General features: G+C 57.6%; 2 protein-coding genes across 2 annotated transcripts in view; both read right to left on the reverse strand.

Moving 5' to 3' along the window:
* NPTXR (neuronal pentraxin receptor) overlaps positions 1–7,175 on the reverse strand; it is a 42,092-nt gene extending 34,917 nt beyond the window's left edge. The window contains exons 1-2 of the mRNA XM_020896421.2: positions 7,083–7,175; positions 1,547–1,610 (exon numbers count right to left, since the gene is read on the reverse strand). Coding sequence (XP_020752080.2) covers positions 1,547–1,610; positions 7,083–7,175 — 157 coding nt within the window. The remainder of the gene's footprint in view (positions 1–1,546; positions 1,611–7,082) is intronic.
* On the reverse strand, positions 4,499–15,735 carry CBX6 (chromobox 6). Its single transcript, XM_020896433.2, has 5 exons — positions 15,197–15,735; positions 14,974–15,017; positions 14,750–14,815; positions 14,540–14,606; positions 4,499–10,153 (listed from the first exon to the last, which is right to left on the reverse strand). The coding sequence occupies exons 1-5, from the start codon at positions 15,263–15,265 to the stop codon at positions 9,155–9,157; spliced, it is 1,245 nt and encodes a 414-aa protein (XP_020752092.2). The 5' UTR covers positions 15,266–15,735; the 3' UTR covers positions 4,499–9,154.
* Positions 15,736–16,156: the final 421 nt, after the last annotated feature.

Genomic DNA, 16,156 nt, shown 5'->3' on the forward strand with positions numbered 1-16,156 from the left:
CATGAGGTTTTGTCTTTAATTAACAGTTAAGTTTTTGCTATTGATTTTTAAATTAAACATGATCTGTGATACCAATTTCTTGAAATTTATTGGGACTTGTTTCATGTCCTACTACAGGATATTCACGATCATTTTTGGAAACCTTTGGTGTGTGCTTGAAAATAACACATCAGATGCAGGATTCTATATATGCTGTTTGTTGTTCTGTGGTTTGTGGCTTGCTTCTTTGTACATTTTGTAATTTGGAATTGAGAGCTCGTGTTAGCAAGGCTTTTATCTGTGAGTAGCCCACGTGGCCTTTACTGTGGGAATGTCTCTCCAGAGAGGCTTGCCTTTGCTACTGCCACCTGCTCTGTGGGTGTAAACCACCCCGTGTTTGCTTTTTATATTAATTTCCAGACTTAGGAGTTCTGGGACCGTGTGGGCAATGCAAATTCAAACCTCAAATTTTGTGTGAGGGAACGCCTAGAGTTAGAATTTCTCAAGAGAGACTCAATTTTTATTTTTCCAACAGAGCCAAAAATGAGCCAACTTCTTTGACAACTTCTTTTGCTTTTTTTGCAAAAGGATTATTTCTTTTCCGTTTGCTCTTTCACTGAGGATATGGGTCCAGCTTTACTCAGGTGTCTTAGTTCCAAAACTCTCTCAGCAGGGGCCCAAGGCCTTGTCTCCCCAAGCTCCTCAGTTGCCAAGATCAGTAAAGGTCAACAACCTCTCCACCCTTGTCCCCAAGCCACCCACAGATCCCCGCTAAAGGATTGGCAACTGCTTGTCACCCCGATTTTGGCTTCCTCTTTGTTTGTTTTTAGTCCCTGAGGATTTCTTTACTCTCTTGGAAGCTCAGTTGGGTATTTAAAAGAATGTTCTAGTTTCTTTAGTGACTCCAGTACTATGCAGCAGTTGGCTCTTCAAAAGCTTCCATCCATCATACCCAAGATCCGGCTTCCATTCTTCTGCTTCTGAGTGACCCTGGGAAGTCCCTTGCCCCACGTCCTCACCTATCTGATGGGGTTCATCTTCCCCCAGCCACCTACTTCACAACCTCACTCAGATGAAAGGCATAAAGTAGGGGTGGCAGGCAGGGGCTGTATATCCCAATGGCTTCAGCAGCTAAGCACCTAAGTCCCCGGGGGTCCTTCCAGGATGTCTGGTGATCAGTCATCTCAGAGCTGAGGGGCACCTGGGGGCAAAGGCTCTTCAGCAAAGGGACCAATTTCTCCAGCAGCACCAGGGAGGTGCCTGCTCAGTCCCTAAGTTGTGTCCAACTCTTTTTGACACTATGGACTGTAGTCCACTGCTCTTCTCTCCATGAGAATTCCCAGGCAAGAATACTGGAGTGAGTTGTCATTTCCTCCTCCAGGAGGTCTTCCCCAACCCGCATCAGGAATTGAACCCGCGTCTCCTGCATTGCAGGCAGATTTTTAACCTGCCGGAGCCACTGGGGGAGCCTGAGAAAGAACTCGCTCCACGTCTCAAACCTCTGGGTGAAAATTCCTCCTGGTTCCTCTGCCTGATTCACATCCAAGGTGTCCCGAACTGCACTCACCTCCCTCCCAGGCTGACTCCTCTGCCGGCTCCCCAGCCCGTGATGACAACACCCACTCCTTTACCTGCACCAGATGCCCAGGAGGTTTTTCAGAGGGTCCCTCTCACAGCACTCAAAGTGAAAGTGAGGTCGTGTCTGACTCTTTGCAACCCCATGGACTGTCACCTACCAGGCTCCTCCATCCATGGGATTTTCCAGGCAAGAGTACTGGAGTGGGTTGCCATTTCCTTCTCCAGGGGATCTTCCTAACCCAGGGATCGAACCTGGGTCTCCCACATTGTAGGCAGACGCTTTACCATCTGAGCCACCAGGGAAGTCCATACTCAAAGCCAGTCACCAAATCCTCAATATTCTAAATCTCTGTGCCCACTTCCTGTCACCCCCCTCCCACTGCCTGGGCCTCATTAGAGCTCACGCAGTGGTTTCAAGTCCTGGCCTCTGTCCCTCCTCTGACTCTCAGAGGCTCAGAGCCCACGGATGCCCAGAGGCCAGGATCCCCGCTCACTTCTGCTCCCTGCGGGGCCCCGCCCTATGGGCGAGCTGTGCCTGCTTGGCCTCTCCCAGCGGAGGCCTTAAGTGTGAGTGCTCAGAGGACAGCAGCCTGCACAAAGGGGCAGACAGTCACACAGGCTTGGGCTCTGGCTTGGGGGGCGCTCGGCATTTAGATGCTGCCACTCTGACCCCCCTTCACCTCAGGTACAGCGTAACAAGGACAGAAAAAGCAGCACACTTTCAGCTTCTATGAAATGACAATAAGTTTGCAAAATTGTCATTCTCACTGCATCTCAACCCCTCCGCCTTACCTGGCTCCTAAACTTCAGCCCACAGCTGACCTTCACTCCAGTGATGTCCAGGAATACGGTGGCGTGAGGGGAGGGGGCTAGTTAGGAGCACCAGCTTGGCGGGACGCCAGGGCGCCGACCCACCTCAGGCGGGGCTCGCTGAGCTCCCTGAGCCCAGCTGTGTGGTCTTGCCCAAGCTTTGGCACAAACCCTCCCATCCTCTGTAAGAAGCTGCCAAGGTCACACTCATTTATCAGCAGCTAATAGTCGGACGTAGCTGCTGAGACAGGGCACCCAGGACATGTGACAAGGGGCAGTTGAGATGCTAAACCCTGAACATGATGCTTGCAACGAGATGCTCGCCCCTCACAAGGGCAGCCCCCATGGTCTCAATCCCAGAGAGAAACGGGTGGGGGTGGGGGAAGCCCCGCTCCGCTGTGCCACCGGGGGCCAAGGAATTTCTTCCACTCCTTGGCTCTCTTCTGTGATGCTGGACTCATCACCCGGGGCACTGGGGAGGGTGGGCAGGGCGCGAGGGGGGAAGGGAGAGAGCTCACAGAGGCCTGACAGGCAGCCGGTGTGCTGACTACTCAGGTTATTGTTTAAGTACAGAATGGGGGTTTTCGGAGAATGGAACCCTGAACTGGGCGAGACGATGAAGTGGGAGCGGGTCCCGGAGGAGGCCAGCCCTGACTCAACACGGAGTCCCACCACCCTCCCCACCCGACTTCCGTTTCTAGACCATTCTCAGACAGAAACACACTCCTGTTGGATCTTGGCCCGCTGGACGAGTGGCACTGGGGCCCCACGTCGACCGTTCAGCCATTCTCAAGCCTCGCTGACGGTGCTAACGAGGGAGGACCGAGCTTGGTGACAGTCAGAGGAAAAGGTGGACAGGGGTCTCCAGGGGTCAGGCATGGACTCTTGGGGGGCGTGGTGAGGCTGGAGATGAAGACCCAGCCCGCCGTGACGGATGGGAGGGCCAAGACCTCAGACCCGGACAGGGATGGGGGCTCAGGCGGGGCGCTCTCCCTGGGTAGAATGTCTGTGTGTGGCGGGGGGGACACACTTGGGGCACAACCCTGAGTAGAGTGTGTGTGTCACAGGGGAACACTTGTGTGTGTGTGTCGGGGGGACATGTGTGTGTGTGTGTGTGGCCGGGGGGGTGGGGGACACTTGGGACGCGATCCTGAGGGCAGTGGGCTTCCCGAAGACTCAGCAGGGCTGCCAGGCCCCTGAGGTGAGGTCGGGAAGGCACAGCAGATCATGCAGCTTTTGTCAGAGGAGCCGGGGTCGGGACAGGTGGGGTTGGGGGCGCAGGGTGGAGACACCTTGGAGAGGCCAGCCTTGGGGCTTACACAAGGGGGCGGGGGCCGTGGGGAAGCGGAGGGCCGGAAGGTGACATCTGTTTCAGGCCTGACAGATGAGTGGCTATGGATGGACGGAGGTGCCGCTCACAGCAGAACCGTGAGGGGGGCTCTGGCGTCTGCAGAGGGTTGATGCTTTCGGACCCCTGTGGGCGTCCAACACGCTCCTCAGTCCATTCTTCTCATTAGAGAAGGCGCACAAGCACCCACGAAACAGGCTTCTCTGAACTGAAGCAGCTTCTTGTTAACATGGGCTATTATGGGCAAGGGAAGTATACGAGTCTGGGCAAGCTCTGGGAGATGGAGAAGGACAAGGAAGCCTGGCGTCCTGCAGTCCATGGGGTCGCAGACTCGGGTACAACTTAGTGACTGAACCCCCACCGCTGGCAGGGGTACAGCCTGTGCCCCCCACCCCAGCCTGCTCCCCCCAGGCTCTGTGGTGACCCGCTGACTAGGGACCCAGCCCCCGGGGGCCCCCTCTCTGCAGGTGCTGTGACTCCAGCTGGGGACTGGGCAGTGGTGGGACCCTCAACCCTCCCACGTGCCCGCCAACCAGGCAGGCTCAGGTTCCAAGAAGCGGCACACACGCCACTTTACCTGTGGGGGGGGGGACTCCCTTCAAGTTTAGCTTACGAGGTGGAGGCGGGGTAGGACAGGGGAAGCTTGGAAATGGGCTGGAGCACTGGCCCCCCACTGCTGAGGGCCAGGGCCCCCCTTTCCTCGCTGCAATGGGGGAGGCATGGCCTGAGCTTTCTGGACCACAGTCCCAGCCAGAAGAAATGAGACAGACCAGGGGCTAGACCTTAGCTTCGGAATGTGACAATTTATTTGGGGGGGGCCAAAGAGGCTTTTCACGCCCCCTTCCTGGCATTGATACAATATTGAAGAGCAGCAGAACAAAACATACAAGACAAGAGTAATCAGCACAGACCCCCCTCCCCCGGCCCAGAAACAACCGATTCCAGAACAGAACCAAAATCCACACCCAACACAAGGCGTTTCTCCACCCGCGACCTCTGGGAGAGGAGCAGGTGGCCTGGCGGCCCAGCCCCATGCTGGGGTAGCGCCCCCCTCCCCACATCTCCGGTCTCCCGCTTACCCTACTAGTTTCCTGTCTTGAACCACTGGAGGCAAAGTTTAGCCAGCTGGGAGCTGGATGGTTGAACCACAGACAAAGGCAACAACACTTCATTTTTAAAATGAGAGAAAAAAGAGACAGCGCCCCTCCCCAAATATAGAGTTATATATGTATATTTTATATATATAGAATTCATTCGTGCACAATTCATTAAATGAGCTTTTCAAAAATTAAAAAAAATTATAAGATACATTTCTTTAGGCTTTTGTGTTTTTAAATTAAAACCAACAAGAAGTCTCCATCTCTACTCCGCCCAATAGCAGGGGGAGGCCCCAGGACCCTTGGTTCCTTCTACTGTGGCCTCGTGCAAAGGGTCCCTCACTAGACCACCAGCCCTCCTTTGCCTAGCTGAAGCTCTGCATAAAATAGGCACTCACCCACTGCTGAAGTGGGGTGCTGACTCCTTCAAGGTGGGATAGGGTGACGCCACAGGCCTGGGAGGTGGGTACCTCAGTCTCCACCCAGCCTGTCCCCCCCATCTTGGTATCTTGGCAACTATCAATAAGACAGGGCCAGGCTGGGGACACCCTCTCTCTGTCCTGGAGTGGTAGCCCCTAATTCTGGGCTTTCTCAATCTGAGAGGAGATGCAGACAGAAAAAAAACAAAAACCTTTAAACACTTTCCTTTTTTTTTCTTTTTTTCAAAAGTGATTCCTTAAACCATACAAGCCCCCAAGAGGCTGCCTTGGGCTAGTGCATGGGAGCCTGAAAGTGGAACTGACCAGGTGGGTCCCACCGTCCGGCATGGGCTAAGTGCAAAAAAAAAAACCCCAAAAAAACAGAAAAGAAAAAACCTCCCAAAACACAAAACCAACAACCACCAACAAAACCCCTAAAGACACAAAAGGCAGTGTGTCCACTTGGGTCCACCCAGAGGCTAGAAAGGCTGGTGGTGTCCCAGCTCCCCGAGCCAACAGCTTCCTCCTTTGGGCTGACCTCTCACTCAAGACTGCCTGGCTCAGGGGAAGCCCCTGGCTTTGTGGTAGCTCCAGGACCCGGTCCCCACCTTTCAAAGGTTGTCCCTGAAAGGCCAGAGCAGCTGGGCTCTTCACTTCAATGAAGCAGCTTTGCCTCTCAGAGGCCAAGTTTCCTGGCCTTGGTAGTGGGGTGACCCCTCCCACTCTGCCTGCCTCACTGGGCTCAGTTGGAGCCCATTTTGATCCTGACCCCTTTGCAGGATGAGAATGAAAAGCAGCTGTGGGAGAGTAGAGGCCCCAGTGCCAGCGACCTCCACCACCCCCTAATCCTCAGCAGCTGCCGGGACACCAGCAGGTGAAAAGGCCATGCCGCCCAATACACCCATTTCACAGACGGGCAAACTGAGTATCTGGGAGGGGAATGAGACAGAGCCGGGTTCCAAGTTCCCACCTCAAACCAGACACCAGACCTCATCTGTTTCCTATGACATGGGGGTGAGGACAGGGTGGCATTAAGGGGAGATGACCCCAGCCAATATTGAACAAAGAAGGAGGTTGGGTCTTGAGGGGTCTTTCACATACAAAAAATAAAGCCAACCAAACTGCAACTTTTGCTTGGTAATTAGGCAAACGGAAAAGCAGCAGCAGGGGAGGAAGGACCCACAGGAGGCTGATCTGTGCAAGTGTGGCAGGGGCTGCAGGGCCCAGCTCAGAGCCACCTGGGGGAGAGGTAAGGACGGCTCCGCTTGCTTTTGACCTGGTGCCCACTTGGGCCCCCAGGGGAGCTGCCCGCCTGGGAGCCAGCCGTGCGCATGCGTGCCCCTGCTGGGGAGGGCTGCACAGCTGGGGGTCAAGGGCAGCAACTCGCCTATGGAAAGAGACGGAGCGGACACACCCTCTCCCTAGGGCTACCCCCAACCCACCATGATCACCACCAAAGGCTCTCCCAGAGTCTACAGTGCCTATCTTCCTGACACCTGCAGCAGCGCCCACCTGGCCATGGAAGCTTGGGGGTGTCATGGTCACTGGGGCAATGGGGAGGAAGATGCCCCCATGGGGTGGCGGTGGAGGAACCAGATGGAGCAACAGGCTGGCAAAGGAATGAAGGGGGCGAGGAACCCAATTGTACCCACTCACCAGACTTCCTGCAGAGTCACAAACGCTGGGTCCCGGAGACAGTGGGACCCCTGCTGACCGCTATCTCCCCCAATCTCAGCTCTACCTGCTTCGCCCCTGCAGCTTCTGGTAAGTTCCTTTGGGAACAGAGGTCATCCTTCCATCTGAGCTGGGACAAGAGCGGAGCCTGGGCTGAGCACAGGAGGGAGGGCTTACCTTGCCGCGGGCCAAGGAAGGGGGGCTGTCGCCATGCCCGGGGTCGGGGTGCCCTCCCAGCTGGGCCTGGGCCTCTGTCCACGTTCCTAACATTGCCGCCTCAGCTGTGCAATCGCTGCGTTACTAGTTTTTCTTTAAATAGCTTTCTCCCCACCCTCCCCAACCCCATAGGAATCCCACAATATTTTTTTCTATTTCTTCCCCCCCCTTTTTTTATTTATTTTTTTCTGTTTTTTGCAAAACTAATTCTTTCACTTTCCTGTCATAAAATCACCTCTGAAAACACAACTTCTTTACAAAAAAGGTCACGAATGACACGGACTCTCAGGAAAACACATTTCTATGGTCTCTGGAAACACCTGTAACTGGCACCCAGGTGGACACGCACCTGGGGTGGGGGTTGGTGGGGGGGGGGGAATCCCCTCTAACGACAAGAGGAGAAATACCAGCCCTTATTTGGGGCGAAGCCAATTGGCACTTGGACGGCCACGGAGCCAACAGAAGGGCGGGATGGGGAGGGTCAGAGGACCCTGCCACAGTCTCTGGCAGGGACAGTCGGAAGACAGAGTCCTCCCCATGCTCAGGACCAAGGCATTTGTTACCCACCCGGAATTCCCTTTCTGCGTCCTGACATCACAGATTCTAAGCTGACACACCAAGAAGCCACCTCGAGCCACCATTAAGGACTCCCACTCATGCCAAACAGACCAGGCAGTGCCCCAGGGCTGGCCAGCGGGGTTTTGTTCCCTGTGCCCCAGACCCCAGGTCCTGCACAGGCCCGCTTTCCGGAAGGACACCGGGCCCCCTCTTCCATCCCCAGCTTGGGCCAGCCTGCCCTCCCAGCACCAGGCCTAAAACTGGGGTCTTGGTCTTTGCCACTGGCATGGACAACTCATGTTCCCAGGCCGCAGCAGAAAACGAAGCTGCCTAGAGCAGTGGAGGCCTCCTGCTGCTTGGAGAAGGCTGGGCTGTGACAAAGCCTGGGCGATCACAAGCAAGAGAGAAGGGGCGGGGGGCTGGGGGCGAAGCCGGAGACCCTAAGAACCATGTCCAGGCTTCTTCCTCCCCGCAAACTGCCAGGAGGAAGCAGCAGCTTGGGACGGTGGTCTGTCTCCCCTCGGCCTCAGTCCCATCATGTCATGTCCGACCACCCCACAGGAGAAGGGCGGGGATCGGGCGTCCAGCCCCTGCACACGCGTGCCGGGAAGCTCGGCCTCCGCAGCAAACTCCTGGGACCTAGATCAGGTCCCAGGCCCGGCTGATGGCCAGGGAGGGTCCGGGGCCCCACGCAGATACGGATACACGCGGACGCGCCTGGGGCGGCAGGCGCATGCGCAGCAGGAAGTCCGCGCCGCAGGTTCTTGTAGCACCTTTGGTTGAAAACTGAGGGACCTTTAGATGCCGGGAGGCCATGGCAGGCGAGGTTCGTGCCAGCCCCTCCCACGTTCAAGACAGAAATTAGGAAAAAGATGGGTGGGTGGGAGCCACGGGGGCCCAGCTCCTGCCGCCCTCACAAGGGGAGGAGAGGGGCCATGGCCGCCTTCATCTCCACCTCTGTCCTGGCTTCCCCATCCCTGCCCCTCCTTCCCGGGTTATCTGGAGGAAGGAAAGGGACGGTGCCCATGCTGGGATGGGGGTCCCCTAAGGGGCCCCGCAGCTGCCGGGGGTTAGCACCGAGAAATCAGATGCTGTGCGCGAGAGCTGGAAGCAAGCTGGATAGAGACAGGACGGGATGTGGGGAGGGCAGCTGAACCCCAGGTTCTGGGGCTCCCTAGGAGCCACCCAGCAGGCCCCACTGTGCGTGGGCAAGGAGGGTGCCAAGAGACTAGAGGGAGGACTTCCCGGTGCCCTCGCCCCCCACCCCAGCCCCACCCCGTTCCGGGCCTGCCCCTCCCACTGGGCTTCAGGGGGTCTCCAACTACCCAGCCCCATCCCGGGGTCAACACCGAGCCTTTTGAAACAAGCAAAGCACAGGCGGGGTTGTCTGAGGGCGGGGGGGTGCGGGGGCGGGAGCAAGAGTATGACTTTGGGCAGGAGGGCGCCCCCCAGCCCCCCTCTTGGTGGAGCCCCCCTTACTTGCTCGCCCCGATGCTGCCACCCCCTGCTGCGGCGCCTGCTACCCCAGCAGCCACCTTCTCGAAATCCTCTGGGTTGCAGAATTCCTTGATAGTGACCGTGAGGAGGTTGCTGGTGACGTCGGTGACGACCACGTTGGAGCAGGGTGACATCTCAGGGCGCCAGTCCCCCGCCTCGGGCTCGGAGGCGGCGCCGGCCGGCTCAGGGGCGGCGGGAAGGGCCTGGCTGGCAGCTGCTGGGACCTCGGGAGGCGCCCGCTTGCTGGGGGCCGCCGCCTCGGGCGGGAGGGACAGGTCAAGCACCTCGGGCTCCCGCCAGTCGGGGGCCGATGGGCTCGTGGTCTCCGGGAGCAGCTTGGGGGGCGCGTCCTCCAGCTCGGAGGAGTGCGGGGCGGGCGAAGGGCAGCCGGAGGAGCTGGAGCTGCGGGCGTCGTAGGGAGCACTGGGGGGCGCCAGGAGCAGCCCCTGGCCGGGGGAGGCGGCGATGTCGGTCTTGCCGGCAGGCGGCGGCTGCAGAGGGCCGGGCGGGGGCTTGTTGTACAGCGCGAACGTGCCGAACTTCATGTGGCGGACCTGCGTGCGCAGGATGCTCTCGCTGAACTTCTTGCTCTTGCCGATAACGCGGTTCCGGGACGGGACTTTGGGGCGGGCCAGGGCCCCGGCCCCTTGCCCGGCGCCACCTGCGCCCGGGCCTTTGTCGATCACCTTCAGGTTGAGGATAATGCGGTTCCGCTTGGGCTCCCGCGGCTTGACCTTGCGATTGATGATGCGCACGGTCTCGGAGAAGGGGGAGATGGGCGGGCGCAGGCCGGGGCTGCCCCCCTGGGGGTCTGGGCGGGGTAGGGGGCGGCGGGACATGCGGTGGCAGCGGCGGATGTCCTTCTTGAGCCGGTGCACCGCAGCGCTGGAATGCAGCTTGGGCGAGGAGGCGCTGGCGCTCGGCTTGACGGAGAAATGCACATCGCTGATGCGGAGGGCCTCGGCCTGGGCCCGCGCCTGCGAGACAGAGGGAGGCAGGTGGCTGAGGGCTCGGGCTGCCCGCTGACCTCTGGACACCCCCTGCCTCGGCCACCCACCAGTACTGGCTCAAGAAACCATCCTGAGGGCACTTAAGAAAATCAGCAGGTGCTCCTACCCCTGCCTGAGCGATAAAAAGAAACAGGTTCAGACAGGTGGTGCAAAGTGCAGAAGGCTGCGGGGCAAGGCAGACTCTTATCCAGGCCCAACTTGCAAGGCTTGACTTTCCCAGCTCAGCTGTGGGCCCGAGGGACAGACTAGTCACTGTCGTTGCTGACACACAGAAGTGGAACTGCCAGGATGTTGCATGGAAAGAAGCCCCGGGCCACTTCTGACCAGGGAAGATCGCAGCCCAGCCTGGCACTCCTCCATAGACAAATTCTTAGTGACCAAAAGCAGAGGGTGATCTCTCCCTGCCCCACCCTTCTGGGCCTATCTGTAGACGCCCTGAGCTCTTTCTCTGCCTCTGAACAAGCTGCACCTCCAGCTCAGTCTCACCTCAACTCTGGGGGCAGACCTTTGGCCTCTCTTCGTTCCCAGCCCCTGGCACTTCCCCTCCTGGGTCTGATTCATCTGTCTGCCCAGGGTCTGGCTCAGGGCCTGGGTCTGAGCAAACTGGTGCCAATGGATTTCACAGCCGGCACCTAGAACCTCCTTGGCATTGGTTTGGTGGGGATGGGCTAAGAGGTGGGATGGACCTCACCACAGTCTCTGTGCCAAGATGGCCTGGGGGCAGGATGGCTGGACAGAAGTCTGTGAGGAGCGAGTGATATTTACTGTCCCAGGCTCCTGAGCCCAGCTGCACACAGTCCCAGGTGTGAAATGTGTACAGCCCCAGGACTCTGCAGCAGCTCACCTGCTACCTCAGGGAAGGTGCAGGATGTGTGTGGCAGGGCCCTCAGAGACCCCAGGTCCAGGGCAAGAGACTCACAAAGTTAGGTAAGCCATCCTCGGGGGCCAGTCCTTCCCTCACTAAGCAAGTACTAATAAGTCACCTGTCAGCTGCCTGGGGCTACAGCTACGACCACACACAGCTTCTACGTCCAGGGGGCCGCACTCCAAGGAAAAGACAGGTAACAGGCAATTAGGGTGCAGGATGCTTCAATGCAAGGAAGCAAGTACAGGCTCCAGAGGAGCACGGATTAGGTCCCCGTCTTGGAGGATGAACCATCAGTAGAAAAACAAACAAAAAACACCCTTGACTTCCCTGAGCTATGCCCCAAGGGGCTGTGGAGGCTCAGGTGGCCTGCTGAAGGGGTACTGCTAAGACCAATGGTGGAGGCAGAGAGAGCCCAGGGAACTGAAAGCAATGGCTGGACAGAGGGTAGATATGGGTGACCAGTCTGGGTTCTGTACAGATACCCTGGCGCCTGGTGGGGGAGATCGTTAGGCAGTGACTGTCTCCAGCCAGGGGAGCTCGGGTGGCTGAGAGGAAGGGCACATTTCCATAGGTCAGTCTCTGGGCTCCCCAAGAGTGCAATCTGTGGTTGGGGGTCTCTCCACCTCCCATCCCCACGGTGCTGGATGCTTTATCAGTACCCCGGAGGCAGGCTGGTAGACAAGACTAGAGTGTATTTGACCACAAGCCCCAGATGATGTTATCTGTGGACTTAGATGCTGAATAAGTGAGGATGTCATTTAGAACGTGGGAGAGGCACATGTCCTACAAGTTCTGTCTCAAGTCTCCTCCAGGGGTGGCTTAGTTAACAATCCCTCCAGCCACTAGGTGGCAGCAGATGAGCCCCACCCCCCACCCCCCACCCCACCTCCCTGTGCCAGGGCTGCCAGCTCCTCCAGCTCAGAGCCAGTGGAGCCAGGGGCTGGTTCCCTCATACCCCTTCCCAGACAAAGGCAGGGGAAAGCCAGCCTTCCTTGGCATGGCAACAAGGGCTTTTTGCAGCTTCATCCCCAAGGGAGCTTAGGGGATTCCCCACTCTTTCCAGTACCCCAGGGGTTAGTGTTTATTCCCTCTGCACGCTGCTGGGGCTCCAAGACCTCTGTAATTACGGTTCTGCCAGAGTCCAGCAGTGACGCATGGTCCCTGGGGACTGGTGAAGTGTGTAGGCAAGGCAAACGTCAGATCCGGGATGAAACCCCGGCTTGGTGGGACTCCTGGGACCATGAGATAGTGTATGTTACCTGCTTAGCAAAACGCCTGGCACACAGCAAGCACTCGAGAAATGTTAAGACTTATCTATCCAAGGGGTGGTGCTTTTGAGAGCAACCTTTTTCTAATGTATGCCTTCCAACCATTCTACAAAAAATTTCTTACTTTGTAATTTCTAAATGTTTTTTCAAAGGGGGTTAGTTTACCCTCCTCCTCCTCTCCCCTCCCCAGGTGGAGAATTCTTTGAAGGTGAGACCTGGGTCTGCCTGTGAATTAAAAATGGTAACCACAGCCAATGCATTTATTGCATTCTGACTGGGTGACGGGCACAGCTCCAAGGGCTTGGCATAGATAACGTGGAAGATAAAGCCCTGGACTCTACCACTGCCTCTCTGTGATCACGGCCAAGTTATTTAACCTCTCTGGTCTCAAGTTTTTCTATGTATAAAATGGGGATAATGCAACCCATCTCATGGGCTCCTGTTCTCTTCAGAGGAGTTCCCTGCAGAAAGTGTGATTTGTTTACTATACACACTGCCTCTTGGGTTCAGACCAAGCTGATCTCCATCACCCCTTGCAAATCTCTCATGCTCCCTGAATATCTATTTCATCTCATCTCCAAATCAAGGTCCTCTCATCTGCCTCTCCGCCCCCCTGCACCACCAACTCTGCAGCCTTCAGTTTCCCGTGTGTGTCCATCTTTTTCCCTTAACCTGATGTGTACTTCCCTGAGGGACAGGGTTAAGAAAAGGAGACATGATAAAGCCAGGAAGCTAGGTGATGGGAGCTCAGGTAAAATCACCTCCCTTCCCTGGGCCTTGATTTTCTCATCTTCAAAAGAGGGAATACCATTCCCTACTTCGTAGGGGGTTTTTGAGCAATAGAAAGGAGATAATCCATGTGGGGGCTCAACACTATGAGGCCCACAGCCGGCGCTACAGCTATTAAAAAAAAGAAAAGTATTCTGAATCAATTGTCATGGCCATTGCTCACTTCCCCGCTAGAGGGCACTCCAGCTGCACTGTGAGAGGCTGTCACACAGCCCACGGGCCTCCAGCTGCTCTGCCCCATCCCTCCGGAGAAACATCAAGGGTTAAGATTGCTCCACGGATCTCCTAAAATGTGTGTAATTTGGAGACAAGGGTCACAGAAGGATGTAATTCTGGAAACCATTATTTCTTTCACTTCTGCTTTAAGTCCGAGGCAAACTTTATACACATGTACAGTCCTTTTGAGGGAGGTGGGAGGCTGGAAAGTCCACCAACTGGGCTTTGAGCCTTTCGAACAGATTGGAGATTCTGAGGCCCTGCCATTCTGCACAGCCTTTTTTCTGCAGAGTCCCGTCTGCCCTGCCCATGCCAGCTGCCACAAAGTCACAGGTTGTCGGGGTGGGACGGGGCCTTGAGAAAATCTTAGCACTAGTGGGGAAGACAGTGCTTGCCCATGGAGACCGCCTGCAGCTTTGCCTGCCACCTTGGGTCATCTCGACTTCCCTTTCCCAGACTCTGTTCTTTCTCATTAAAAAAAAAATAAACACCAAAAGCCTCTAAGATGGCTTCCTCTGGAGCTAGGTCTCCCTCCCTTGCCAAGGCCAGTGTGCCATGCTTTCATTCTCTCTCCCTCCATCCTCATTAGAACCTCCAGACACAGCCTGAAGTGGGGCTAACAGAACCAGTGGCCCAGCCTGGGTGATAAAACTCAAAGCGAAGTGACTTAAGGTCAAATTTAAGTTCGATCCTCCTCTCCGAAGGGAAGGCATGCAGAACAAATCCTGAGAGAGGCAAACTGGAGACAGGGAGGCAGGCCCCCACCCTAAAAGCCTCTCCCTGTTCCGATGAGGGAGATCACATCCACTCCTCTGGACGTGAATTCCAGGTAGAGCCCCACCACTCAAGGCTGGGGGAGAGCAGGACTCTCACGTGCAGAGGCCACCTCCCTGCCACCCCCGCAGGTGGACCGCTCCCACCTGCCTCATTCACTTTCTTTCTGCTGGCCTCCCCAGACCCTGGTTTTGTGAACAAGGATCATCCTCCCTCCTCGCCCCCATTCCCAGGCCCCTCTTGCAGAGAAGCTGGAGCTGGCCAGGGCCGCCTGCCAGGGGCTCGTCGAGGGCTCACAACCACCCCCTGCCCAGCTGGGGCCCCCTCTAGAAAGGCCCGCCCGCCAGGGCGGCCGCGGATCTGTCCCTCCCCTGCAGGCCCCGTGTTGCGCCCGGGCTAGGGGCCCGAGAGGGGGCTGCTGGGGCTGGGCCAGGTTACCTTCAGGAGGAAAGTTTTGGGTTTGGGTCCCCTCTTCTTGGGCCCATACAGCTCACGCTCCCGCTCCCTGCGGCCGAGAAACACCCGAGGTTAAAAATGATCCCCTTCCCGGGCCTCACTCCGCGCTGCCCTCCCCGGCCCTCCCGCTTCCCGGCGCGGCGCCCCAGCCGAGCCTCGGCCCCGCCGCCCCTGCCAGCTTCCCAAACTCACTTCTGTTCGAAGGCTGCAATGAGTCGCGAGTCCAGGATGTTCTCTTCGGGCTCCCAAGTGCTGTACCTGCCGAGTTACACATGCACAAAATAAAAAACAAAACCAGAGAGGCAGAGGCACATGCGAGGGAGCAAATGTGCGCACCCCCCCAAGGTAAAAAAAAAAAAGGCCCTGATGTCCGCTGCCTCCCTTCCCCCCTCGCTCCTGGATCCCGTGACACTCACTTGATGGCCCACCCCTTCCATTTCACCAGGTACTCGATGCGTCCCTGAAAAAGAGAAGGAAAAAAAGGGGAGAGTGGGGGTGGGGAAGATGCGGGGACGCGAGGAGGCGACGGCGCGGGGGTGGGCGAGAGAGCCCGGGTTAGCGGGACCGCTTCGCCTAGCTGGCCCACGGACTCGGGCCTCGGCTGCGGGGCGAGGCGTCCCGCCCTGGGAGGCGGCTCACCTTTCGGATCCGCCGTTTGATGATAGATTCGGCCGCGAAGACCCGCTCGCCCACTGCAGACAGCTCCATCTTGCTCAGCGGCACCCACAGCCCATAATACTCCCTGCTCCCGCGGCCGGTGCTGCACCGCTCGCGCACGCGCCGCAGCGCTCAGGCTCGGCGGGCGGGCGCGCGGCAGGGCGCGCGCTCGCGTTCCAGCTGCGGGCCGTCACGTGACCCTCCGGGCTGGTGCGCCGTTGCCAGGACCTCCTCCTCCCCCGGGGCGGTTGCTAGGGAAAGTGAGCGCACGCGGGGCCGGGGCGCGCGCTGGCTCTTAAAGGGGCCTATCCTGGCTCGGGGAGCCGCGGCCCCGAAGTCCGGGAAGGAGATGCTTGGCCTGCGGGAAGCCGGGTTGCGGACAGTGCAGTCTTACAAACACTTTCTCATTCTCCCCTCCATCTTCCTGCCCCCCGACCGCTGACTACCTCTCCCTCTTAACCCTTCCTTACATGTCACTCCTGGGCCCAGGGCGGGGAAGCGGGGTGGAATTTCTACCGTCGCTGCTCAACCTCCCAGCAGAAGTTTGCAAACAGTTAAATATGATACAGCAGAAATGCATTTGCTGTTGCCTTGCCAGGCCCTGCGGGAATTTCTTTAAAACACTGCTCCCCCCCCCCCCACTCCATTATTTATGTATTCGTGGGAGTATGGTTTTGTAACCAGTTCAGATGAATTAAAACAAAAACGCCACCGCAGGAAAGGGTGGGGGGAGGCGGTGAATGGGGCCAAGGAAGGTCGGGGTGATCCCTTGGATTTGTTTTCGGCTGGGGTCTTGGGCGGGCACCTGCCTTCACCGGGAGGGAGGTCGGGTGAAGACGCAGTGAGCAAGATGTGGCGGTGGTTGGGGGGCGGGGGGGTGGGGGGGTGGCGGCGGTCCAGGGAGGAGAGGCCGCGGGGTGACTACAGGCTTCCCACGTACCA

This window comes from Odocoileus virginianus, chromosome 23 (genome assembly GCF_023699985.2).
Source record: "Odocoileus virginianus isolate 20LAN1187 ecotype Illinois chromosome 23, Ovbor_1.2, whole genome shotgun sequence".
In the NCBI taxonomy this organism is placed as follows: Eukaryota; Metazoa; Chordata; class Mammalia; order Artiodactyla; family Cervidae; genus Odocoileus; species Odocoileus virginianus.

Excerpts from the sequence above, each read along its gene's own strand:
- CBX6 (XM_020896433.2), bottom strand. The coding sequence starts at position 15,265 with ATGGAGCTGTCTGCAGTGGGCGAGCGGGTCTTCGCGGCCGAATCTATC. Across the intron at positions 14,816-14,973 it reads TGGAAGGGGTGGGCCATCAA|GTACAGCACTTGGGAGCCCG; the intron begins GTGAGTGTCACG and ends GTAACTCGGCAG. Across the intron at positions 10,154-14,539 it reads CCAAAACTTTCCTCCTGAAG|GCGCGGGCCCAGGCCGAGGC; the intron begins GTAACCTGGCCC and ends TCTGTCTCGCAG.